This window comes from Pristis pectinata, chromosome 1 (assembly GCF_009764475.1).
Source record: "Pristis pectinata isolate sPriPec2 chromosome 1, sPriPec2.1.pri, whole genome shotgun sequence".
NCBI lineage: Eukaryota > Metazoa > Chordata > Chondrichthyes > Rhinopristiformes > Pristidae > Pristis > Pristis pectinata.
Window position 1 is genome coordinate 15,724,363 of NC_067405.1, and position 25,732 is coordinate 15,750,094.

Here is a 25,732-nt window from a genome sequence, read left to right on the forward strand (position 1 = left end):
AAGTCAAATATTGTGACCAACCAGGTTAGAATAAATCTCTAAGCTTGGATGAAAGCCACTTTTCATTCCTCTTGGCAGCAAAAGTGTCTGCTTCCCAATCAATTTATTGTGCTGCTCTGCTTTTACAGTCCTGATGAGTTCCTGCTCACCAGACTTTGAATATCGAATGATGAAGTTCTGCCCATACCACCAGCTGCGGATTTTCACTTTGACTATCCTAATGACAGTCTACATTCCACCCCAAGTGGGCGTGAAGCTTGGACTCAGTGAACTATACTCCATGATCAAGGGGTGAACGGTGTACCCTGAAGCCCTGTTCATCATAGCTGGGGTCTTCAACCAGGCCAACTTCAAGAGATTGCTACCAAAATACTATCAACACATCATCTGTCCCACTAGGAGCCCAAACACCCTTAACTACTGCTGCACAGCCATTTAAGATGCCTGCTGATCCATGCCCTGCTCTCACTTTGGAAAGTAAAACCAGGCTGTCTTCCTTGTCCCTGCTTATAAACACAAACTGAAACAAGAGGATCCGGTACATAAAGTCGTACAGTGCTGGTCTGAGGAAATAGATGAGCTTATATGCAACTGCTCCAAGTTGGTGGACTGGTCCATATTCAAGGACTCAGCAGCCAATCTAAATGAATATGCCAGTACTCTCACAGACTTGATCAGCAAGTGTGTAGGCGACTGTGTACCAAAAAAGTCAATCCGAGTGTTCCCTAACTGTAAACCATTGATGAACTGAGAGATCCACCCCCTACTGAAGTCCAGGTCTGAGGGGTTTAAATTGGGTGACCCCCACTTGTACAGGAAATCTAGGTACAGCCTTCGTAAAGCTGTCAGGGATGCTAAGAGACAATACCAGACCAAACTTGAGTCCCAGACCAGCCATCAATTGTAGCAAGGCTTGCATGCTATAATGGGTCACAAAACAAAGATGGGTAGAATCACTGGCAATAACTCATCCCTCCCTGATGAGCTCAGTACATTCTATTCACGTTTTGAACAGTACGTCAATAAATTACACCACCTGCTCCACAGTCACTGTCACAAATATCAGATCAGCTTCCTGAGAGTGAACACGCAGAAAGCAAATGGCATGGATGGAGTCCCTGGCCATGTTCTCCGATCCTGTGCGGATCTGCTGGTGGGAGTATTCACGGACACCTTTAACCTCTCCCTGTTCCAACCTGCTTTATGAAGACCATTATTATCCCATTGCCAAAGAAAAACAAGTTAACGTGCCTTAATGCCTACTGCCTGGTGGTTCTGACATTCGTCATGAAGTGATGATGGACAGACTTGGGTTGTTTTCTCTGGAGTAGCTGAGGAGAGACCTGAGTTTATAAGATTGAGAGGCATAGAGCAGACAGCAGGCATCTTTTTCCCAGGGTCGAAATGTCTAAAACTAGAGGGCATGCATTTAAGGTGAGAGAGAGTAAGTTCAAAGGAGATGTGCAGGGCAAGTTTTGTTTGGAATGGTGAGACCCTGGAATGCTCTGCCAGGGTGGTAGCAGAGACAAATACGATAGAGGCTTTTAAAAGCCTCTTAGGCACATGAATATGCAAAGAATAGAGGAATATGGATATTGTGTACGCAGAAGGGATTAGTTTAATTAGGTGTTTAATTACTAGTTCGTTCAGCACGACATTGTGGGCTGAAGGACCTGTTCTTGTGTTGTTCTAATATCTGAGCTAGCTGGACGTGTTCAGCAAAGCTGCATAATTGTCAAATGAATGCTGTTTATATGCCATTGGTGTACAGAGCCCATGTTCACTATGTTGTAGTTACCAGGTTTCATGATTTGTTCAAAAAAGTGCCACTGTAGATATAAGAACATGAGCAGGAGTAGGCCATCTGGCCCGTCGAGCCTGTTCTGCCATTCAATAAGATCATGGCTGATCTGGCCGTGGGCTCAGTTCCACCTACCTGCCTTTTCCCTATAACCCTTAATTCCCCTACTATGCAAAATTTCTATCTACTGTGTCTTAAATATATTTAATGAGGTAGCTTCCACTGCTTCCCTGGGCAGAGAATTCTACAAGTTCACTACTCTCCGGGAAAAGCAGTTCCTCCTCATCTGTCGTAAATCTATTCCCCCTGAATCTTGAGGCTATGTCCCCTAGTTCTAGTTCCTGCCTCTAATGTATCCCTTTCATAATTTTATGTTTCTATAAGATCCCCTCTCATTCTTCTGAATTCCAGCAAGTATAGTCTCAGACGACTCAATCCCTCCTCATAGGCTAATCCCCTCATCTCTGGAATCAATCTGGTGAACTGTGTCCAAGGCCAGTATATCCTTCCTCGAGTAAGGAGACCAGAACTGCACGCAGTACTCCAGGAGTACAGTTGCAGCACAACCTCCCTGCTCTTAAATTCAATCCCTCTAGCAATGAAGGCCAACGTTCCATTTGCCGCCTTGATAACCTGTTCCACCAGCAAAGTAACCTTTTGCAATTCATGCACAAGCACTCCCGAGTCCCTCTGCGCAAAAGCATGCTGCAATCTTTCACCATTTAAATAATCTGATCTTCTATTTTTCCCTCCAAAATGGATGACCTCGCATTTACCAACATTGTACTCCATCTGCCAGACCCTTGCCCACTCACTTTAACCAATCTGCATCTCTGCAGACTCTCTGCATCCTCTGCACAATTTGCTTTCCCACTCAAAATAGTGTCATCAGCAAACCTAGATGCACGACACTCGGTCCCCTCTTCCAAATTGTATATTGTGAACAGTTGCGGGCCCAGCACCGACACCCTGCTCACCACTGCCAACCAGAGAAACACCCATTTATCCCAACTTCCTTCCTTCTATTGGTTAACCAATCCTCTACCCATGCTAATACATTACCCCCAACTCCATGCATCCTTATTATGGATGTGTCTTTTATGTGGCACCTTACTGAATGCCTTCTGGAAATCCAAGTATATAACATCCACCTGTTCTCTTCTATCCATTGCGCTGTTATATCTTCAAAGAACTCCTGTAAGTTTGTCAAACAGGATCTGCGCTTCCTGAATCTATGCTGTTTCTACCTGACGGAGCCACTTCTATCCAGATGTCTTGCTATTTCTTCTTTAATAGCTTCAAGCATTTTCCCGACTACAGACATTAAGCTAATTGGCCTATAGTTACCTGCCTTTTGCCTACATCCTTTTTTTAAACCCTAACAACTACATAGCGATCATCATGACTTTGTCCTGTATCAGCAGCATTGCATTAAGATCCATGTAAATCATTGTCAGATGACCACTAGACCCTCTAGACTTTGGATGACAAATTTGTTTTCATTTGATGGGGAGACTGGTCATTAAAGTAAAAATCTCAAGGTCTAAAGGAATTTGCAAATAGCATTCAAAATTGGCTCAGTGGCAAGAAGCACTGGTGGTTTTGTGATTTTCATGTGCTTGCATATTCCTAAAGTTAGCAGAACAGGCAACCATAATTTTTAATAATGTATATGAGATGTGTGCCATTATTAACCAAAGCATGAAAGACCTGGATTTTCTGGCGCCTTTTGGGAAACCTCAACAGTTCGAAGCCAATGAAATACTTTTGACATTTTTGTGGTAGGTATGAGTGCAGAGATCATTCTCAAACTATATTAAAAGAGTTTAAGAAACATGAAATATGAGGCTATTCCCAAGAGTGCAGAAATTTATCTGTGAAGAATTTGTTGGGTGCTGTTGTTTTGTTTGTAAAAGAGGCTCAGTGGAGATTTATCTGAGACTTCATAAGATTGATGGGAATGAATGTTGGATAGGAAAGACCCATTGACTTGGTAGAGGATTGGTCAGTAATTAGTAGAAAGATTAGAAAGCAGATGGTAAGTTTTTAACCAAGAAGATGGTGAATGTCTGAAATTTGCTGCCAGATAGAGGATGGTGGACAGAAACTGCTCCTTGCATTTGTTCTCTAACATTGTCTTAAGTGTACTCACTACTCTTTTAATTAGGATCCCATCTTTGTAGCAATTCCCCTCAAAATCAGCCCAAATTTGCCACCACTCACCAAAGTTGCAGATAGAAAGCTATAGGCAAATATTAGATCCATAAAATTTTAACTTTTCACTATAAACATCTTATGCATAATATAAATTTCAACGAAAAAATTATTATGTTGAGATGTACCAGAGGAATTGGAAATATAAAAGCAGTAAGTTTTTATGAATATTTTTTTAAAAAGCACTAACAAAGTGAGTGTTGATCCTATAGAAATTGAGTCTGGGTAATTAAAAATGGAAAGCAAGGGTGTGGCAGATGAATTAGTAGATAATTTGCATCGGTCTCCCCATTGAGGATACAGATAACATTCCAGAAAAAGTTATAAATCAGGAATTAAGAGGGAGGAACTTGGTGTGGGGAGGGGGGAGATGGCAGGGGGCAGAATTACAATCACCACAGAAGTGATTGCAAGTACATTGGTGCAGTGCGCCATTAAATCTCTGACTCTGGGCTTCATCTTGGGGTCATAAAAAGGTTAATTAAATAGTTTCAATTTTCAAAATTCTCCACATTCAGTGTAAATTCCACTAGATTGGAAAATAGCAAATGTAACACTTCAAAATGTGAGTGAGACAAAGCAGGAAACATCAGTTAGTATTTCCTCTATGACAGATGTTAAGCTGTAGTTATTAATAAAGATGTTATAGCAAGGCCCTTGGGAGAAAAATTGAAGGTAATTATGTAAAGTCAGCAGTGAAAAGGAAATCATGTTTGACCAATTCATTGGAGTTCTTTGAAGAAATAATGTGTTGTGGATAAAGGGGGACTGGTGGATGTACTGTATTTAGATTTCCAAAGTGCATTTGAAAAGATGCCACATGAAAGGTTGGGGGGGAAAAGCTTATGATGCAAGAAATGACATATTGGTATGGATAGAAGATTGGCAGGCTAACAGGAAACAGTAAACTGGTCTTTCTCTGATTGGGAAACGGTAATGCAGTTGGTAAGTCAGACCATCTGGCTGTGCGTCTTCTACCTGCATACAAACAAAAATTGAAATGGGAGGTTCCAGTGCAGAAAGTCATGCAGTGCTGGTTTGAGGAAATAGATGAGCTTATACATGACTGCTTTGAGTTGGTAGACCGGTCCATATTCAAAGGACTCAGGCCAACCTAAATGATTATATCACCACTATCACAGACTTCATCAAGTGTGTGCAGGAGTGTGTAGCCTTCTGGAGAGTGAACCTGAGGAAAGTGTCTGGCCTGGATGGAGTCCCTAGCCGTGTCCGTAGATCCTGCACAGATCAGTTGGTGGGAGTATTTGCAGACATTTTTAACCTGTTCCCTACTCCAATCTAAGGTTCTCACCTGCTTTAAGAACATCAACACCCCTGTGCCAAAGAAAATTAAGGTAACATGCCTTAATGACTACTGCCTAGTGGCTCTGACATCCACCGTCATGAAGTGCTTCAAGAGGCTGGTCATGGCACACATCAACTCCAGCCTCCTAGACAACCTTGACCCACTGCAATTTGAGACTTCATTAGCAAGTGTGTTGAGGAGTGTGTAGCATTCCACAGAGTGAACCTGTGGAAAGTGTCTGGCCTGGATAGAGTCCCTGGCTGTGTCCTTGGATCCTACACGGACCGTTGGCAGGAGTATTGCAGACATTTTTAACTGCCAAAACAGGTGGATGCCATCTCCCTGGCCCTGCATTTGTGTCTGGAGCATCTGCATAACAAAGACACCTATGTCAGACTCCTATTTATTGACTAAGTTTGGAATTATTGTATTGAAGGCAGAGACCTGGGACTCAGCATCTCCTTTTGCAACTGGATCCTTTACTTCCTGACCAACAGACTGCAATCAGTAAGGATAGGCAGCAACACCTCTGCCACCATTATTCTTAACTCAGATGCCCCACAAGGCTGTGTCCTTGGCCCCCTACTTTACACCCTATACACAGATTCTGCTGTAACTCCATCTACAAGTTTCCAGGTGACATAATCGTAGTGGGCTGGATAGCAAATAATGAGATGAAGTACAGGAAGGCGATAGTCTAGTGGCATGATGTCAAGACAACAACCTCTCCCTCAACAAAAAAAAGAGGTGGTTGTTGACTTCAGGCATGGAGCATATGCCCCATATGTGCCAATAGTGCTAAGGTGGAGATGGATGAGAACTTCAAGTTCCTAGCTGTAAACATCACCAATAGCTTGTCCTGGTCCAACCATGTGGATGCTAAGGCAAGGAAAGCACACCAGTGCCTCTACTTCCTCAGAAGGCTAAGGAAATTCAGCATGTCTCCATTGACCCTCACCAATTTTTATAGATGCACCATTGAAAGCATCCTATCTGGTTGCATCACAGCTTGGTATGGCAATTGTTCTGCCCAAGACTGCAAGAAATTGCAGAGTTGTGAACACATGTCAGTCCATCATGAAAACCAGCCTCCCCTCCATGGACTCTCTCTACACTTTCACACTGTCTCAGATGATGAAAAGCCTGAAAGCATGTACCACCAAGCTCAAGAACAACTTCTTTCCTGCTGTTTTAAGAACCTTTAACGGACCTCCTGTACCTCAATAATGAACTCTTGATCTCTCAGTCTACCTCGTCATGGCCCTTGCACCTTATTGTCTACCTGCACTGCACTTTCTCTGTAATTGCAGCACTATATTCTGCATTGTTATTGCTTTTCCCCAGTACTGCCTCTGTACTAATGTTTTGTGTGATCTGTATGGACAACTTGCAAAATGAAGTTTTTCTCTGCATCTTGGTACATGTGAAATAATAAACCAATACCAACAGTGTGTCACAGGGTTCAGTGCCTGGGCCTCAACGTTATATAATTTATCTAAGTGACTTGGATGAAGGTGTTGAAGATGTAGTTAAATTTGTTGTTGATGTGAAGAGAGTTATGAAGATGATGTGATGAAGCTATAAAGGGGTTGTCGAGGTGAATGAGTGGGTAGAGATCTGGCAAATGGTATATAATGTGGAAAAATGACATTCTCCATATTGACCGTAACACAAAAATGAAAGCATTATCTGAATGGTGAGAGGACCTGAGTGTTCTAGTTCATGAAGCACAAGAGGCTACTATGAAGATGCAGCAAATAATTGGTGTTATCATTCATTATTAGGGGAATTAAATGCGAAACTAGGGAGATTTATATCTTTGTAATAGAGGGCATTGGTGAGACCAGATATAGAGTAGCATTTACGACATTAATCTTATTTTATGAAGGACGTGAATGCATTGGAAATGGTTCAGAAGCTTCACTAGTTGAATAACTGTCATGGATGTACTGTTCTATGAGGAATGGTTGGAGAGACTTGTATCTGCTGGAGTTCAAAAAAGAGGACTTAATTGAGACACAAGCTGTTGAGATCTTGGATGTGGAAGGGGTGTTTCCTTTGCAAAGATTTAGAATTAAGGTTTCATTTATTTAAAAATGAGAAATGAGGCATACTTTTTTTCTCTGTGGCAAGTGTCTTTGGAAACCTTAAAGGGCAGTTGAACCAGAGTCTTAAATTGTGGAAGTAGATTCTTGATAGGGAGTTAAGATTACTGCAGGTAAATAAGGATGTAGGCATGAGATTCTGCAGATGCTGGAATCTGGAGCAACACACAAAATGCTGGAGGAACTCAGCAGGTCAGGCAGCATCTATGGAGGGAAATAAACAGTTGACATTTCTGGTCGAGACCCTTTATCAGGACTGGAAAGGAAGATGACAGAAGTCAGAATAAGGAGGTCGGGGGAGGAGCACAGGCTGGCAGGTGATGGGTGAGTCCAGGTGAGAGGGGGAGGGTAGGTGGGTGGGGGAGGGGATGTACCCACTGGCCCCAACCTCCGCCTAACCTTTGTCGCCCTGCACCCGCACCTCAATAGGTTCCGTGCCCACCATGATGCCGAGCTCTTCTTCCATCACATCCGTCTCTGGGCCTACTTCCTTGGCAAGGATTCCCCACTGATGATCCTTTCTCTGGCCTTAAGCCCTCTTCCTCCTCTTGGATCTAACCTGACTGCCTCAACATCGATTTTCTCTAACTTCTGGTAACACCTCCCCCTTTCCTTTTTCTCCCCCCTTCTATTTTTTCCCTTCCCTTTTTGTATTCCCTAATTCCTGTGGCCCCTTACCCCTTCTCTTTCCCCTTCACCGCCCTCATGACCTGCCCATCCAGTCCTGATGAAGGGTCTCGACCCAAAAAGTCGGCTGTTTATTTCCCTCCATAGATGCTGCCTGACCTGCTGAGTTCTTCCAGCATCTTGTGTGTATTGATAAAGGATGTAGAGTTGAGGTTGTAATCAGATCAGCCATAATAATGTCAAATGGCAGAGTAGGCTTGTGTTGAGTGGCCTATTCTCGTCATTTGTATGTTTGTAAACATTTTCCCAAGGGTCTGACTTCTGCTATTTGAGCAAAGGTTAACAAAACGTGATTAAGATGACATTCATTGCCTGGAATTTATCATAACCAGTCAACGTGTAGTGGGCACAATACAGAAATTAAACAAAGTTGGTGAAAATGGGACATTTGAGAGTGAAATCATCTTGGAAGTATATCTTAACCATTAAAAAGGCAAAAACTGAAGTTGCCAGGGTTGGTGAATTAAAGTACACAAAGATGTAGAAGGGGAAAGATTGGATCAAAAGGATCTGAGTTGGGTAAAGATAGCATTTCATTTTTAATATCTGGCAGTTTTAAACCTGAAATGTAACTCTACATCGAATAGTTTTCAGTGGCAGAGTGTGTGATTGGTAATTAGCATTTATAATGTTGGTGAACCTAGACTTGGTTGACTTCGTTGCAAATTTAGTTCTTTCCTTTCCTGCACACGAGCTTATTTTCATTCATTTCCTTTGGTGAGTATATCTTTAGTCCCATTTTCGCAAAGATTACGGTGGAGAAAAATCTTGGATAACTTTTGGATTTCAGAGTTGCAATGGAGCTTGCCTTTGAAACCTTTTTGTGTGATTAAACAGCATTGAATAACATTTAGCAATTTATTTTGAAAGCAAATTCTGGGACATAATATTGTTTGGGTTATGATTATGTAGAACTCAAACACTTGATTTGGTCAATGAAAAAGAGAAACTTAACACTTTTTTTCTTGATAGAGGGTATTATACATTGAAAATTCCACTGTTGTATGTGTAATATTTCGTGTAACATGAATACTTACCTGTAAAATAACTATTTCAATGTTAAATGTCTAATTTCAATTACCTGTAAATGTGAAGTAAACAATTCCAGAAACTGGTGGAAATATTCACAAGTCAGAAGGTTTGGACGAAAGGTCATTGATCTGAAATGTTAACTTTGTTTCTCTGGGCGCAGATGCTGCCTGACTAAGCTGAGTGCTTCCAGCTCTTCTTTAAATTTCATCTTTCCAGCATCTGCACATTTTTTTATTTTCAAGTAAACAATGACACTAGCTTGAGGTGAAAATTCAGTTTGATGTGGTTCCTAAAATAGCCATGTGATTAAATTATCTGCAAATTGCAGCTCTCAATGATTTTTAATTTCTGTTGGGGAATGAATACTTTGAGTTTTGTGGAAGAAATGGAGATGGAAACCATTAAGAATGTGGTCATGAGGAAATGTGGAAGCAATCACAAGCAGGTGGCATTATAAAAACTGTTTGAAGAGATTGGTGAACATGCTGAAATGCGTATATTTTTTCATACAGAATGTGTAAGACGCATTTCTAATCATTTAATGTTTAAATGACAATTTGTAAATGTTAAGCTACCCGCTTGATCTATTTGGCATCAAGGTAAATTGACCTTTAGAAATTTGGAAGATCGAATTTTTTGAACTTGACTATTCAAGTGTTCTATTCAAGTCTTGAAATCTTTTTAAACTTATGGGCTTTTTGTATCTAAAGGTAGTAATACATTTCCTAACAAAATGTTTCAACATATTCAACTGTGCCTTGGAAATTTTTTTATTCTTTGGTTGTGGATTTAATTTCAGTGAAGGTGAGTTCGACATCTGCAAGGGTTGTAAGTAAGTTTGAGAAGTTTTAGTCCATTTTCCCCATGGTGGCATTGGAGAGAATGCGGAGGTAGTTTAGAAGGATGATGCCAGAAATGCAGAAGTATACATTTCAGAAAAGGATGAATAAACTAGGTTATCCTGCTCTTGAAGGGAGAGGGATGACCTAATAGAATATATTAAAAGTTGTTTGTGAGGAAGAGCATAATTGGAGGTCATTACTGTAAGACAGTAGAGAATTCATAGTTATAGTTTAGGGGTTATCCAAAGAATGTTGAGAATGTGAACTCAGTACCACAGGGAGTGGTTGAAGCAAATCGTATTGATGCATTTAGAACAAATGTAAATCTTTTTGAGAAAGAAGCAAATAAAGATTGGAGGAAGGTCTGTGTGGAGCATAAATGCCTGGTTGGATTGAATGACCTATTCCTGTGCCATAGCCTTTGTAATTGCTGAGAAAAATGATACAATGCCTATGTATTACTTCTGTAGTAGCATTAAAATATTTCATTTAGGAAATGCTGTTGAATGAATTAGTGAATCAGTCTTTGAGAGTAATTTCCTATGCCCTTGCATCACGTGGAATTTCTCTACTTTCATATTGCCTCCAAGTGAATATAGAATTGTTTGTTCATGGGGTTACCACTTTCATAAATTGCATTGCATGATAGTACAATATTCTTTTCATTGCTTGATAGAAGAACAATGATAATCTGTTAGTTCTCAGTTAAGGTCAGTATTTGCATGCAGTGTTAGTGCTATAACTTGGACAAAGCCACTTTATAGCCTAAATACAGCTTATATTTTTCTTTGTACCCATGGGTTCGATAGTTTTAAAATTTATTTTGTCACCTCTTAAAAATCCAATATAATTTTGTAAAATTCTGCAGATTTCTGATGTGCACTCAGCTTATAGATGTTCAAAGTTACGTCCTCCTCTGAACAAGCCAGACTCTTGAACTGTGGAAGTGTATTATTTGAAATGAAGTAGTAATATATGTATGTAATCTAGGGCTGACCCCTCTGGCATGTTTATTCCAATGATGGTTTTGTTCTACCCTGAAAGGTTTCTGCACTCATTCCAGTACGGTTCTTTAACCATGGGACAGAAAAATGAGAGGTGCTCCCCTACACTAGGTATGTGCCTTTTGATGCCCGCTTGCATAAGGGGCCCTAAGAGGGTGGGTGCTGTTCAAAATGTGCAGATCTTTTGAGCAGTAAAACTGTAACATTTTCTGCTTTTCCTTTGGGCTTCATTCAAGGGCTGTATTGCTGGTACAATAAAGTGATACTGTGATTTTTGAAAGAACAATTGTTGTGATGTATCTCAATCCGATATGTATACATTTATTTTCAGTGTTCTCCACAAGTACTTAAAGCCTAAATTGAGTGATATTAAGCATTTATTATTAAATAAAAATTCATGGTTTTAACACAAGCACTTCAAAAATCTGACTTTGTCAATGTCAAGACTTAACATTTCTTGTACTGGAGAATCTGAGAATACAATGTGTTTATTATATTTGGGATGGAATGAAATGCAACTGGTATTGTTTGAATTTGAGATGATGGGTGTGCATGAGAGTGCTTAACTGGCTTGAAATGAAGTGTGTGCTATGTGCCAGTTTAGCTATAACTGCATGTTGTAATCAGGAATGTTTGCAAATTTATTTTTTCTGAATGTTCCTGCATATAACTTGGTCCTCTATGATCTCTCTTCTAATATAGTTGTGCAATCTCTGGCAGCTCAAGGGTTCACCGCTGTGAACACTGACAATTCAGTTCCCTAGAAACCATAGCAGAGAGCCAAGACTTAAAGATGACATAACAGTTGAAATTGTGAAAGACTGTAAGATAAATTGGGAAGCAATAATTAGCTGATTTATATTAAAACAAAAAAAAACATTATAGAGAACAGTGGGGTACAAGAGCATACATAATCCAAATTCTCTGAAGGTCTTGATTAGGATGCATAGAAATCATTTGCAGAAATAGTGCTAAGAAGTCTTGAGTGAGGTGAAATGTTTAATGCACTTCAAAATACAAAGTAATAGTGAAAGTAGTAGAACTAAAATCTGAGATTTACATTGTTTGCACTCTAAAGCCTTTGCAAAAATGGATGATAGAATTGCAGAAGGACTAGTCAATTTAATTGAGCAAACTTGAAAATTGAAACTTAAGCATGTTAGTGGGTTATTTAAGGGAAACTACAAAACCTGCCTATTTAACATCAGTTGTTAAAGAAATTCATCTGACCACATTGAGGGACAGTACCTGCACAATTTGACAGATACAAATTTTCAAGTCATTGTAGACCTATCTGGGCAATTTAGTGTTTTAATATTGTAAAACATGGTGACCAGGGAGAAGGCAAAAAAAGTAGGCCTTGGAATTGGAAGCATTTTTTATACTAGTTGGTCACAAGGTTTGGATCACGGAATTTTGGAATGGACTCTGAATAATTAGATGAGTCATAACCCCAAATGTTTCCCCATTTTGTTTGTATTGGCTTGTAGAATAAAAAAAATTCTACGTACGGATTGCAGATGACACCAAGATGTGGAAATGGACCAAGAATTTGCTAAGTGGCAAGTTAAATGAACAGAGAAAAACTAATGGATAGGAAGATGAGGCCATCCACATGAGGTCCAAGAATGATAAGTCAGTCTTCGAAATGGTACAAGGTTCCCAAATGTGAAAAAAGTAAATTATGTTTTTTTACAGAAGCCATTTAAACTGATGGTTCATTCATCAAAAACAGACAACTGTAAATGTGGAAAATTTGAAATAAAAACAATGCTGGAAATACTCAGCAGATAAGGCAAAACAAAACACAATACTACAGATGTTGGAAATCTAAAACAAGAAAATGCAGGAAATGCTCGGCAGGTCAGGCCTTAAACATGTAAAGAGAAGCAGTCAATGTTTTAGGTCAGAGACCCTTCATCAGAACAATCTTCATTGTTCACTTGCATCAGAACTCCTGGTGAATTCTCTTTTAGTACAGAAGTTGGTTCTCCAAAAACGGGAAATGTAATTTTCACATAGATCTGAGTACTGTTCAGTTTTGCACACTACACTACTGGAATGATACACGCTGTCCTTGGGTTACATATGAATTCCCATAATAAATTTAGAAGTCTTATGTACATGTGGGCTTTGGTGGCATTCATTACAATATTATGAATGTATGGTTACCATATTGAGTTTTTTTCCTGTATTTTCTGACTTATGAACAAATTCGATTTATAGACACATGAAAACAGCACCTGTTTGTTACCCGAGGATAGCCAGTAACTGTTTGAAAGGCTGTGCAGTTTAATTTAGTCAGAATCCTGGAACTCAAATTGAGGCTGGGCTGCATAATTAAAGATTGTACCCATGATTTAAAAACCTGTTTGGTAGCATTGGACAGCAGAGTACAGATAGAAGTGCAGATTCACTAATCTAAGATGGGAGCAGAGAGAAATTATTTCCACTTGTGTTAGATACTAGAATGAAGGTTTGTTATAGTAAAATTAGAGCAAGGCATTTAGAGTTGAATTTGGGAAGCACTCTTTTTCTCTTCCAAGTTGTGGAAATGTGGAGCTTTTCCTAAAATTTTCAGTGCCATTAATTTGGTAATTGAATCATAAGTACATGGAGTTCAGTTACAGATCAGCCATTATCTTACATGATACAAGGCTGGCAAATCCTATTGACCTTGTTCCTATATGAAACAAATTGACAATTGCATTAAGTTTTTTTTTGAGGCAGTGAAGCAATTTTGAGAAATGCTGTTTGATAGCTGTCATTCATTTTACATTATTGACTTGTGTATCACTGGCATCAGTTTTAGTAGATTTTCCAGGTCTAAGGTTTCTTGATTCAGAATCATAATTCACTATTCCAAGTCTCTTAATTCATAGCTTTCAAACTTGAGGTGTGAACTTAATTGGTCAGCTTTTATTCAATATGGGACAACTTGGGTACTAATACCAAAAGCAGACATCACAGATTGAACTGGCATACTGTTAGTGGATTTATGTTATGCCGGAAACGCATGCTTGGAGTTTGCATCAAGAGCAGAGCAACACCTGAATATTGGCAACACAAGACTGGAGATGCTGGAACCTGAAGCAACAAACAATCTACTGGAGGAACCCTGAGTCGAACAACATTTGTGGGAGGAAAGGAATTGTCAATGTTTTTGGTCGAAATCCTGCATCACATCTGATGCAAGGTTTTGACCCAAAACGTTGACATTTTCTTACCTCCCACAGATGATGCTTAACCTGCTGAGTTCCTTCAGTAAATTGTTTGCTGCTCCTGAGTACTGGCAGCTCTTGAGATCTCTAAGACAGATTTCTAATGGGAGTGCTGCTTGATATCAATTCTGGGGAGGTGGGGGAAAGCAGTTGAATAATAAGCAAGCTGAACAGCCAGCTGAGTTTTCCTGGATTTCACTGCTGAATTGCCTGCATTTCTTGGGGCAAGCACCAGTAAGTTTCCAGATTCCTATGCAAACCAAGTTCTGAAATTACTGGCCAAAGTCTGTCTCTGGAATTGCTATGAAATCCACCTGCAGACCAGTAGTCAACTCTCGCTTGATTTGCAAATTATGACACAATTGATTCTTTGGGGTACACATCTTCAATTTGCAAAGCTAATTTTCACTAAGTGTGCTACATCCATCCATGCACGCAAATATGTCACCAAAATTCCCTAATACATTTCACCAAGCCTTTTGGATTTTTAAAATTTTGCTTAAGACAATTTTCATGAATCGGTTCCCTAGCCTTTGAGTTAGTGAAATCTTGAATCCTTTGATTAAAGTTGAGGCAGGATCCACTAACTATTCTGTTAAATGAGGATTGTAGGCTGAGAGAAGGAATAAGGTAAATTACATTATTTGTTTTATTGTTTTTAATTCTTTTGATTTTTTTATTTTACATTCTAAAGCATTAAAATTTAACTTTGACTAGCAGCAAAGCTGAGGTGTGATTTGATGGATGTTGAATTATTTTGGCATGGGATTTGTCCTGGACCACTCACATTTCATTAGTTGCTCAGCTTGCTACCGTTCGGATACTTGTCACTTGCCTTTGGGATGTTGAGGTTAAGATCAGCTTTATGGCAAAGAAAAGCTTGGGCTAAGGGGAGTGGAAAGTAGTGTGGTGAAAGAGGGTTCCCCTCTGGAAAAAGCTGGGTTATTGGATTCTCACAGCAAACCAGAAAGTGAAAACGGTTATTTTTAACACTAGGTAAGTAGAAGCTATGCTCTGAGTGCGGATTGTCATTCCATCTTTATAATATCCCCATTAAAAATGTAATTGCACCTTGCAAAATTTTAATATTGATTAATTTTGCAGTGGGAATAGTTCAAATAGTAGTTCAATAGTTTGAGGCAATTATTGGATTTCTATATTGTACATAAGAGCTCCAGAAGATGCTATCAGTTTCGGGTGTACTAAAGCCAGTGGCTTTGCTGTCATTGCAAGCAAAGAAACTGGCTTGTATTATATTGTAATATGATTGTTTAGTTGGCCTTGTTGGCTGCTCAGTGCATTCTATTTTATCAGTGAGAATGAAATTTGAAAGTCAAGTTTTTATACAAGGGAATCATGGGATATGGATTTGGTGTAGGAAAGTGGCACTGAAGTAAAATAATGTCGCTCTTATGGAATGGCAGACGAGGTGAGGGGTTGAATTGCCTATTCCTGCTACTGTTTATATTCTAAATCACTAAATTTACTACAGTGTACCTTCAGACTGAAAATACTGTGGCTATGCCATGTCAATGGCAGAGGAAGAGAATATTTACCCCTCTAGATAAGATGTCAAGCAAATGAATTATTTGCCCCAATTGTTATGGAGCTGCTTGATTTGTAGCTGCATTCAAGTGGACAATATTTTAAATTCCTGACTTGTGGATAGTTTGAAGCTGTGGAGTTGGGAAGAGAGTATGAAAGATGTGTGACCTCTGACTTGCTCTAATAGGCTCTGCATTAATGTGGCTGGTCCAGCTAAATTTTTGCCGAAGGTAACTTCCGAGATATTTGAAACTTAAATGCCGATAAGAGTTGGTGCACTGTGATTGGAGATAACTATTGACTTGTTGCCCAACTTAATTCATTCTGTGTGTCACACGAGTCTTGATACATGCAGGCATGGAACTGTCCCATCCAAAGAATTGTGTGGGGAGTTGGATATTATGCAAAAACAGTGAAAATGCAGCTTCTGGCCTTGCAAACAAGAGAAAGTAGTTAATACTGTAGATCTTTAAAAAGTACATTTTAAGTTATTTTCTGGCAATAATCTGAATTGTTTTCAAATATTTTGACTTCCAGATAATGCTGATGTGATTTGGTTTCCATGCAATATTGTGTTCTAAAATTTTGCAGGTGACTGATTTGATCACGCCTTGTATAAGAAAACAGACCTTAGTGATACAAGATCTCCTATGCATTAGTCACAATCCAAAAATGTATTTTGCTTCAGATTTCTTTTGATATTGAAATTTTATATGCAATGCTCAATGCCCAAACCATGTGCAACTATTAAATACACCCCAATTATTTTACTTGATTGTGTATTACCTTTTTTATTCTGTTTTCAATTGGATCGATTGACTTTTGTTATCAAAATAGGAATATTATACATTTAATTCCATCTGAATAATGGAAATTCTGGTCAAAGCAGTTAGTTGCATCTGTTATAAACACAGCTAGAAATACTCAATGGGCCAGGCAGCATTTGTGGGGAAAGAGTATTTTGTTTATGATCTTTCATTGGACCTCTTCAAAACATTTCAGGTGAAGCAGGGCTTCGCTTGTGTTATCCACCTATGGTCCTCCCAATTTTGTTTTCTTTCCATACACCTGCACCCCCCTCCCCTTTCCTGGTTCCATTCACCTACCACCCACACATTTTATCCACCAGGCCCCCCCTCCCTCCCTCATCTGGTTCATCTGTCCTTCACCTCTCCCTTAATGGTTCCCATTATCATCTTCCTTAACTTATAAGTATTTGGAGAAGCATGGGCTGATTAGGGACAGTCAGCATGGCCTAGTGAGGGGCAAGTCATGCCTCATGAGCCTGATTGAATTCTTTGAGGATGTGACAAAGCACATTGAAGGTAGAGCAGTTGATGTGTTGTACATGGATTTTAGAAAGGCATTTGATAAGGTCGTGGAAAGCTCATTCAGAAAAGTCAGGAGGTGTGGGATCCAGGGAAACTTGGCTGTGTGGATTCAGAATTGGCTCGCCCATAGAAGATGAGGATATAAATGACTTGGAAGAGGATGTGCAAGGGTGGGTTAGTAAGTTTGCGGATGACACGAAGATTGATGGTGGTGTGGATAGTGTAGAAGGATGCTGTAGGTTACAACAGGACATTGATAGGATGCAGAGCTGGGCTGAGAAGTTGCAGATGGAGCTCAACCTGGAAAAGTGTAAAGTGACACACTTTGGAAGATTGAATTTGAAGACAGAATACATGGTTAATGGTAGGACTCTTAGCAGTCTGGAGGAACAGAGGGATCTTGGGGTCCACATCCATAGATCCCTCAAGGTTGCCATGCAGGTTGATAGGGTTGTTAAAAAGGCGTACGTTGTGTTGGCCTTCATTAGTCGGGGTATTGCATAAAAGAGCCGCGAGGTAATGTTGCCACTCCATAAAACTCTGGTTAGACCACACTTGGAGTATTGTGTTCCATTCTGGTCACCTCATTATAGGAAGGATGTGGAAGCTTTAGAGACGGTGCAGAGGAGATTTACCAGGATGCTGCCTGGATTGGATAGCATGTCTTATGAGGATAGGTTGAGTGAGCTAGGGCTGTTCTCTTTGGAGCAAAGGAGGATGAGAGGCAACTTGATAGAAGTATACAAGATGAGAGGCATAGATTGAGTGGGCAGTCAGAGACTTCTCCCCAGGGCGACAATGGTTAACATGAGGGGGCATCAGTTTAAGGTAATTGGAGGAAGGTATAGGGGGAATGTCAGAGGTAAGTCTTTTTACAGAGTGCTGGGAGCGTGGAACGCACTTCCGGCTGAGGTTGTGGAGGCAGATACATTAGGGACATTTAAGACACTCTTGGGCACATGAATGATAGAAAAATGGAGGGTTATGTGTGAGGGAAGAGTTAGATAGATCTTAGAGTAGGATGAAATATCGGCACAACATCGTGGGCCAAAGGGCCTGTACTGTCTTGTAATGTTCTATGTTCTTAACAGATACCAGCTCAGTTAGCCTTGTGTTCCCACTCCTAGCTGTCTCCACCTTCACCCTCCCCTCTCCCTACCTGGCACTAACTTTTTCTGTTATCCTCGCCTCTGTCTCCCAGCTCCACCCCTCCTCTTCTCCTACATGACTCCATCTGCCCATCATCCTTCAGCCCTCCTTGGTCCACCAACTGTCTGCTGGCTCCTGTCACACCACTCTGCCTCTTCTCTTTATACTGGTTATCTACCCACTCCACTCTCAGTCATGATACAGGGTTTTGACTTGAAATGTTGACAATTCTACTCTCCCCCACCCTGCTACAGATGCTGCATCTGTGGTCTCTTGTCTTCACTTGGATTACTTCCAATTTAACATGCTGCATTTGGTACTCATGCTCTGGTCTCCACAACTTTGAAGAACTCCAGCTCTGAGTCTGCAAGGATTACCCTGAACTTACACTTGCTTGTCATTTTAATACTGTATTCCACTCCCGCTCTGACCTTGTCTTTAGCCTCTTGCAGCTAAACTTGAACAACCTCTCATCTTCCAATTAGGCATGTTGCTGCCCCCGGGATGAGACACTGAATTCAACAATTTCAGACAGCTAGCTTTTTTAGTTTGTATCAGAAACCATCAGTTCTTATAAGTCACCATCTGTAAAATCAGTTCAGTTTGTCTCTTTCCATAGATGTTGCATGAGCTGCTGAGTAGTTCCAGCATTATTTTCAGATTCTGTGGTAGACTGAAAAGCAGTTTCTTCAAAAATAACATTGCTGTGCAGTCCTTGGTCTCTAATTACTCTATAATCCATCATTAGGATTGTAATTAAAGTAAAAACCAAAGACTGCACAACAACTCTACCTTCCCTGCATGATGTGGAAGGGAGGGGATATTGAGTGGGGAATGCTAAAAAGAGCAAGGAGATTTTCAAAAGAAATAGGATTGTGTTTTCATTAACTCTAGGCTCAATTTAAAAATATTGTGACTAGAGCATTTACTCTCAAATTCCTGATCTAAGCAAAGAAAACTTGGCCAAATTGTGTTTTCGCCAGGATTCTCATTTCTGTGTGGCAGCTGGTGTTTAAAAACACACTCCACAGGACAAATACTTATTAGACAGGGTGTTGGGGAATTGTGGACTTGTAATGCACTATTGCAGATGCTCCTGAGTATTGTGCGGTTACTCTTTTTTAGCTGTAAAAGCCTACTGTCAGTAGCTTTTTCCTTTATTTTTCCTTAAATATGCTCCTTTATAGTAAAAGTTCTATTGATACTAAGTTTTTAATTATTTGGTTGGCATGTTGCCTTGAAATTTAGCAGCATTTTAATGATTCATTGTTGGGTTGGCTGACTAGAGTAAAATCTTTTGTGCTCTTTGGATTGTACATGCTGTGACAAACAACACATGCAAGAGTGTTGCAGTCCTGGATGATGTCATCCACTTTTGGTAGAGGGAAAAAAACAGAAAAGCAGCTAAATGCTGAGACATTGAAAAGTGTTCAGATGGATCTGGTGTCCTTATACATGCATCACAAAGTTAGCATGCAGGTACAGTGAGCAATTAGGAAGGCAAATGATATGTTGGCTTTTATTGAAAAAGAATTTGATAACAAAAGTAAAAGACATTTTACTGAAATCACATAGGGCACTGGTGTGACTGCACCTGGACTATTGTGTAAAAGTATGCTCTTCCTACCTATTTCTGCAATAATGGGAGTACAATGACAGTTTACCAGATTGATACCTGGGATGGACATGGGTGACAGTGAGGAGAGGGCAGAGATGAAAATTGTCCTATGTGTAGAGATTAAATGGAAGATTGAATTACAGAGAAATAAAATGTGCGTCCCTGTTTATAGGCAAGAATAGAAACTGGCTCAAGATATCCAGAGAATAATAACTGAACCTGTTTTATAGTTTCTACCTTAACAGATCCTTTGAATTGATCTGTATTTTATTCAGGGATATTTTGGAATTGCAGCACAAAAATTGTACATGATGTTTTCAGAGAGTCACTCATTTTATGAACAGTTGTATTTTAATCAAGTTAAATTTAATAAGGTGCATCTTAAATGGGTACAACTTGAGGATTTGCACTTTTACTATTAAATTGATTTTAATGATTCATCCAGCCTCTTAGTACATGCCAGTGTTGTAGTTTTGTATTTGTGAGCTGGTTAATTTCTCAGCAAACAATTATCGTTTTCCTAATGTTAACATAGAACATTACAGGAGCAGGCCCTTTTAGCCTATCATGTTTGTGCCGACCATGATGCCAATCTAAACTAATCCTGTCTGCCTGCACAAGATCCAGATCCCTCTATTTCCTGCCTGTTTGTGTCTAAATGCTGCTTAAACGTTGCTATCGTTTCTACTGATGATACTACTACTCCTGGCAGTGTGTTCCAGGCAACTACCACTGTGTAAATTTTAAAACGTTTGTCTCGTTAATCTGCTTTAAACGTTCTATCTCCACCCCCCCCTCCCCCCGCCACCACCAACCTTAAACCTATGTCCTCAGTATTTGACATTTCTACCCTTCAGTGGAAACAATCCTAGTTTGAAAAAGAATAATGCAAGTTTGTCAGTGTGCTATTGGAATATAGTTTACTGGCATCATCCTGTTGTGTGCTTCAGTAAGCAGGACCTCACATTTCTATTCCGATAAGTCTGTGTCTTCAGTCACTAGAGTAAACTGCTCTTTTCTACGGTTCCTCTAAGTACTGCGTACTCTCCAAATACTTGCTCTTAAATGGGTAAGCCAGTGAATATTGTTGAGATTTGTAGAGGTTTTAGTTTTGCATGTATGTCCAGGCTTAATGGACTACTTCTGTACTAAATTGTAAACTGGCTTCAATTTAACCTGAGATGAGTAGGTATTTGGGATGCAGAAAAATTTCCATTAACATGTTCCCTCATCGATATGTTCTACTATTGTTCCAACATGCACCACAGGAGACCTGAGTAATAATTCAAATCTTTCTTGAGTCAGAAGCCGTTAGTGTAATGTGTGAATGATATTTGTATGTTGTCATTTGTGAATTGGTAATTATGGATTATTTCAAGTTTGAGTCTCTAGTTTTCAGTCATGTTGAAATTGTATGCCTTGGATAAGGAATTAAAGATTTCCATTTGTAGGATCTGTTGGATTATACTGAGTAAAAAGCTAAAATTTACCTTTGTATCTTGCACTAAAATTGGCATAGCCTGCCATCCATACATTATTTTGAATGGAAAGCAGGTAATGTCATATAATTTATCATTAAAAATAAAACTTAAATTTGGGGTTGTAGAGTACCGAAAATATACAAGTAACTGGCCTTATAAATATGCTTATTCACGTTGTGTCATGACACTACAAGAATGGTTAACTGCACTGTAAGATGCTTGGGGGGGGGGGGGGGGGTGGTTGAAATTGGTTGCTATGATTAGTCACAATCCCGCTGTTTTAAATGACTTCGAAGATGATTGAAGGTCGACTAGGTGTACCTAGGGCTTTGATTAACCAGCAATTCCTATGTGCAAGTATTTATAAAACTAAGAACAAATCAATACAAGAATTTAAATGTTAAAATTAAAGTTATCATAGTTCAGGTATCTATAAAGCATTTGCAGACATGCTCATATGTATACGTGGATCAAGTAATATTCCAGATCTGGCATGTTGGCTTCAAATGCCATATTGCAGAACTCGAACTGAAGCTAACTGGTGTTGATCTTTGACAGTTGTTGTTTCAAAGTGACTTTTTGACAGACCAGATTAGAAGTAACATGCATCTATGACCTCCATTTGATGCTTGTCAGAATACAGAACTACTGTTGAACTAGGAAGCTTCAGGAGTTCGGTAGAATCATTAATAGTTATAAGCTGTAGGAATAGTCTTAAAGACTTCTGACAACTGTATCTAAATTTTGCATGAATTGGCTTCTGATGAGCTAGCTCAAACATTTGAGTAAACTTTATGAGCATCTACCAAAAAGCTAGAGTAAGCTTTATGGCCCCTCAATGCTGCAATGCTGTGTATTTAGCTTGTTGATCTTTGGCTTAACTTTCCCTTCTGGGTTCAAAAATCTACCTTGGCCTTGAAAATATTTAACAATTCAGCAATGGATAGTGAAATCCAAAAATTTATAACTCCCAAAAGGCCTTCCTCCCCCTCAGTTTTGACAGTCTGATTTTACTTGTTGGTTATGCAATCCAATTGTTAAGGTGCCTGTCTCTCATCAGTTGAATTATCTCCTAAATTTCCATGTATTCTCCTTTTCTTCCCTCTGCTTTAAATAAGCTTGTTATCATGGCTGTTTTAAATTGCTAATATGATGGATTACCTGCATATTGAAATGAAATTTTGAGCTTGGGTCCTATGATTCTACATCTGGTATGCAGCATGATTGTGATATGCTAGGGTGGAAATGTTACATGTATTTTGTTTTGGCAGCTGAACTCCTTTTTCACCTGCCTCCTAAGAATTATTTGTGAAACAGTTAAGATTGTATTTTTAAACTTAGTGTCTCCACTCATTGTTACTTGTAAATGCTCTGTGCTAAAGAGAATTATATCATGCCTTTGTTGGACTATTTAGCTGTTTTGTATGAGCAGTGAGTGAACATTCTCTCACCGGCTAGGTTTTTGCTCAGTTCAAGTTGAACTTATTACTGTATGGAATATTAACAAAGCTGTTACTGTTTGAGTATAATCTTGTTGAACAAAGGGAACCATTCCATCAAATGTGCCAGTGTGTTTTTTTTTGTTGGACTGACTTGAAAGTATTTGGGCTTCATTTAAAATAAAATCTTAGCATATGGAGGCTAAGATTTTATTTTAAATGAAGCCCAAATACTTTCAATCATAATTGTGGTTGAAAGAGAAGAGTGTCTGTATAGGCTCATGTGAGAAGGAAGTACTTTATTTCAATATAGATAACCATTTCCTTAAATTGACTTCATTTGTCCACTTAAATCTTGAATACTGCAAGTTAGAAGTGATGCTTTGAAATCTACTTTTCAAAAAAATTGAGCAAGTTAGCTCAAATTTTGTCTACATGCACCCTCAAAGGTTGTAAATGTTCATTCCTACTTCTCTTGCCCATTCTCTTATCATCCAAAGATAGGGTTCCCTCTTGTCCTTTCCAGTTACAAGCCTCCACATTTTAATAGTTGCCTCTGACTTGGATGCCACCACCGGACACCTTTTAGTCTTCAAGTATTCCAAAGGAACTATTCAATCTGCAAACTCCATGTTTCAGTCTTCCACATCCTCCAACATCCACTCCCCTGCTTGAGACATTTTATAATGTAACCAAAGGAGATGCAACTAACCTTTTGAGACTTCCCTTCCCACTATCAAGTGACCCAAACTCACCTTCCAGATATAGCTCTTTTCCTTTTGTTTTGCACTTATGCTCGCAATGTGGTGGTCTCAACGTTCGAGAAACCAAACCCAAATTGGGTCATTTTTTTTTTAGAACAGCTCCATTCAATTTCCAAGGGTGACACTGAGCTTTCAATTGCTTTTGAGTTGAAGTTTCTCTCCCATTTCCACTCTGACCTCCATTTTTGGTTTCTTGCACAACATCTCACCTGTCTAGGTGCACTTCAGCTGTTGGGACATTCAACAATTTTAGATAACCAGGCTTTCCAATTTGTCAGAACTTGCTAGTTCTGGTGTAATAGCAGAGAAATTTGTGTAGCGTCTGTGAGAAGGATAACGGGGTTAGAAATTTTGGTTGATCTAGTGGTTGAGGATTTTCGGTCTAGGACATTAGCTCACTCCATGGATGCCCATGTTTTTTAGATTTCCAGTAAATGGAAAGTAAAACGCTTTTTAAACTTCCAGTCCTTGGTCAGTTCTAATGTAACCCAGTTTTTCTCTCTGCTGTCTGATCTGGGCTTTCCATCACTTTACCTTTTCAGATTTTCTGGGTTTGTCTTCTCTCTCCATTTAGACCACCTCCCAGACATCTGCCATTAACAAGCTTTCAGAACTCTCCTAGTCACCACTGATATGTCAGTCTTCTCCACCCTATCGCACATTCTTTTTTTTCTCTCTATCCTTCCCCTTTCTCTGCTAGTTTAAACATGTTTGTTTTGTAAATTTTCCCAGTTTTGAAGAGTGATTGCTCTAAAACATTAATTTGCTTTGTCTCTGCAGATGCTGCCTGACCCAAGTATTTTCTATTTTTGATTCATTCTGACATGTTGAGTTTCATTTGTTTTGTGCAGGAAAGGGGTAATAATCTTGCTTAAAATTGAATTTTTTTGCAAATTTCATGGTATGTGATCTGATGGTCAATAAATTTGCTTTGTTACTGCAAATGGATGTTAACATGGCTACCTTCTTTCCAAGTTTTAATTAAAATTACTGTCTTTAGTCTTCACCTGTTTCAGTTGTTGTAACTATAGCATCTTTGCCTATCTTTGATTTAAAGTAAAATGTTACAGACTTGAGAGACTGGCGTCTGAGCAGAGTGGGATGGGCTATACAACGTGAAAGGGACATAGATTGAAATGGAATACGAGGGGGTTGACTTCACCCAGTGAGTGGCAAGTACCTGGAATGCACTGCCCTAGAGAGTGGTGGTTGCTGATGGCATTTGAGAAGTGTTTAGATGAGCATTTGAATTACTTAGGCATAGAAGGTTTTGGAACAGGTGCTAGGAGATGGGGAGAAAGGTGTCCACTGATTGGCTTGGATGAGTTGGGCCAAATTGCCTATTTACATTTCAATGACTCTTCTTTGACCAAATTCAGATTAGCCATGGTTGTGTTTTAATTTTGCACTAGAGCACACCCCTTCAGAATGTAGATGATTTGTAATTAGTCTATTCGAGATGGGGATTGATAGTTATTTGGATTTGGAAACAATTGACTGACATAGGGGTCATGCAGGACAATAGAATTGAGGTGAAGAATGACCCACTATCCTACTGAATATTGAAGTAGATTTGAGTACAAGTCTTGTGGCAGTTTTGCACCTATTTCTTTAACTAATACAGCCTTTTTATTTAAGTGAGTTCAGCTGAAATAAGCCACTCATGCTGTATATTGGGTTTTAGTCAAAAGAAGTCCAGGTGCGACCTACCTGGAGAAAGCAATTCCGTGTGAAGTTAGAGAGACAGTCGGACACATGACAGCTGTGGCGGGGTTTGCATGCCATTACATCCTATAAGGCGAAACCTAACAGCATAAATGGCAATGATGCTTCACTCCCTGATGAGCTCAATGGCTTTTATGCACCCTTTGAAAGGGAAAATAACACCACACCTGTGCGAATCCCCACAGCATCTGGTGACCCTGTGATCTGTCTCGAAGGCCGATATCAGAACATCCTTCAAGAGGGTGAAGCCTTGCAAGGTGTCTGGTCCTGATGGTGTAGCTGGTAGGGTACTGAAAATCTGTGCCGACCAACTGGCTGGACCGTTCAAGGACATCTTCAACCTCTCACTGCTGCAGTTGGAAGTTCCCACCTGCTCCAAAAGGGCATAAATCATACCTGTGCCCAAGAAGAGCAGGGTGAGCTGCCTCAACGACTGTTGCCCTGTCGCACTCGCGTCTGCTGTGATGA

The 25,732-nt window shown here is 39.6% G+C and overlaps 1 protein-coding gene across 2 annotated transcripts in view; it reads left to right on the forward strand.

The window, feature by feature from the left end:
- ptpn4a (protein tyrosine phosphatase non-receptor type 4a) overlaps positions 1–25,732 on the forward strand; it is a 179,017-nt gene that overhangs the window by 18,565 nt on the left and 134,720 nt on the right. The window contains exon 2 of one of the 2 annotated variants that reach the window (XM_052010826.1): positions 11,032–11,102. The exons of the other annotated variant lie outside the window; for it this stretch is intronic. Within the exon in view, the coding sequence (XP_051866786.1) occupies positions 11,066–11,102 (37 nt within the window). The 5' untranslated portion in view covers positions 11,032–11,065. The remainder of the gene's footprint in view (positions 1–11,031; positions 11,103–25,732) is intronic. 2 annotated transcript variants of the gene reach the window in all.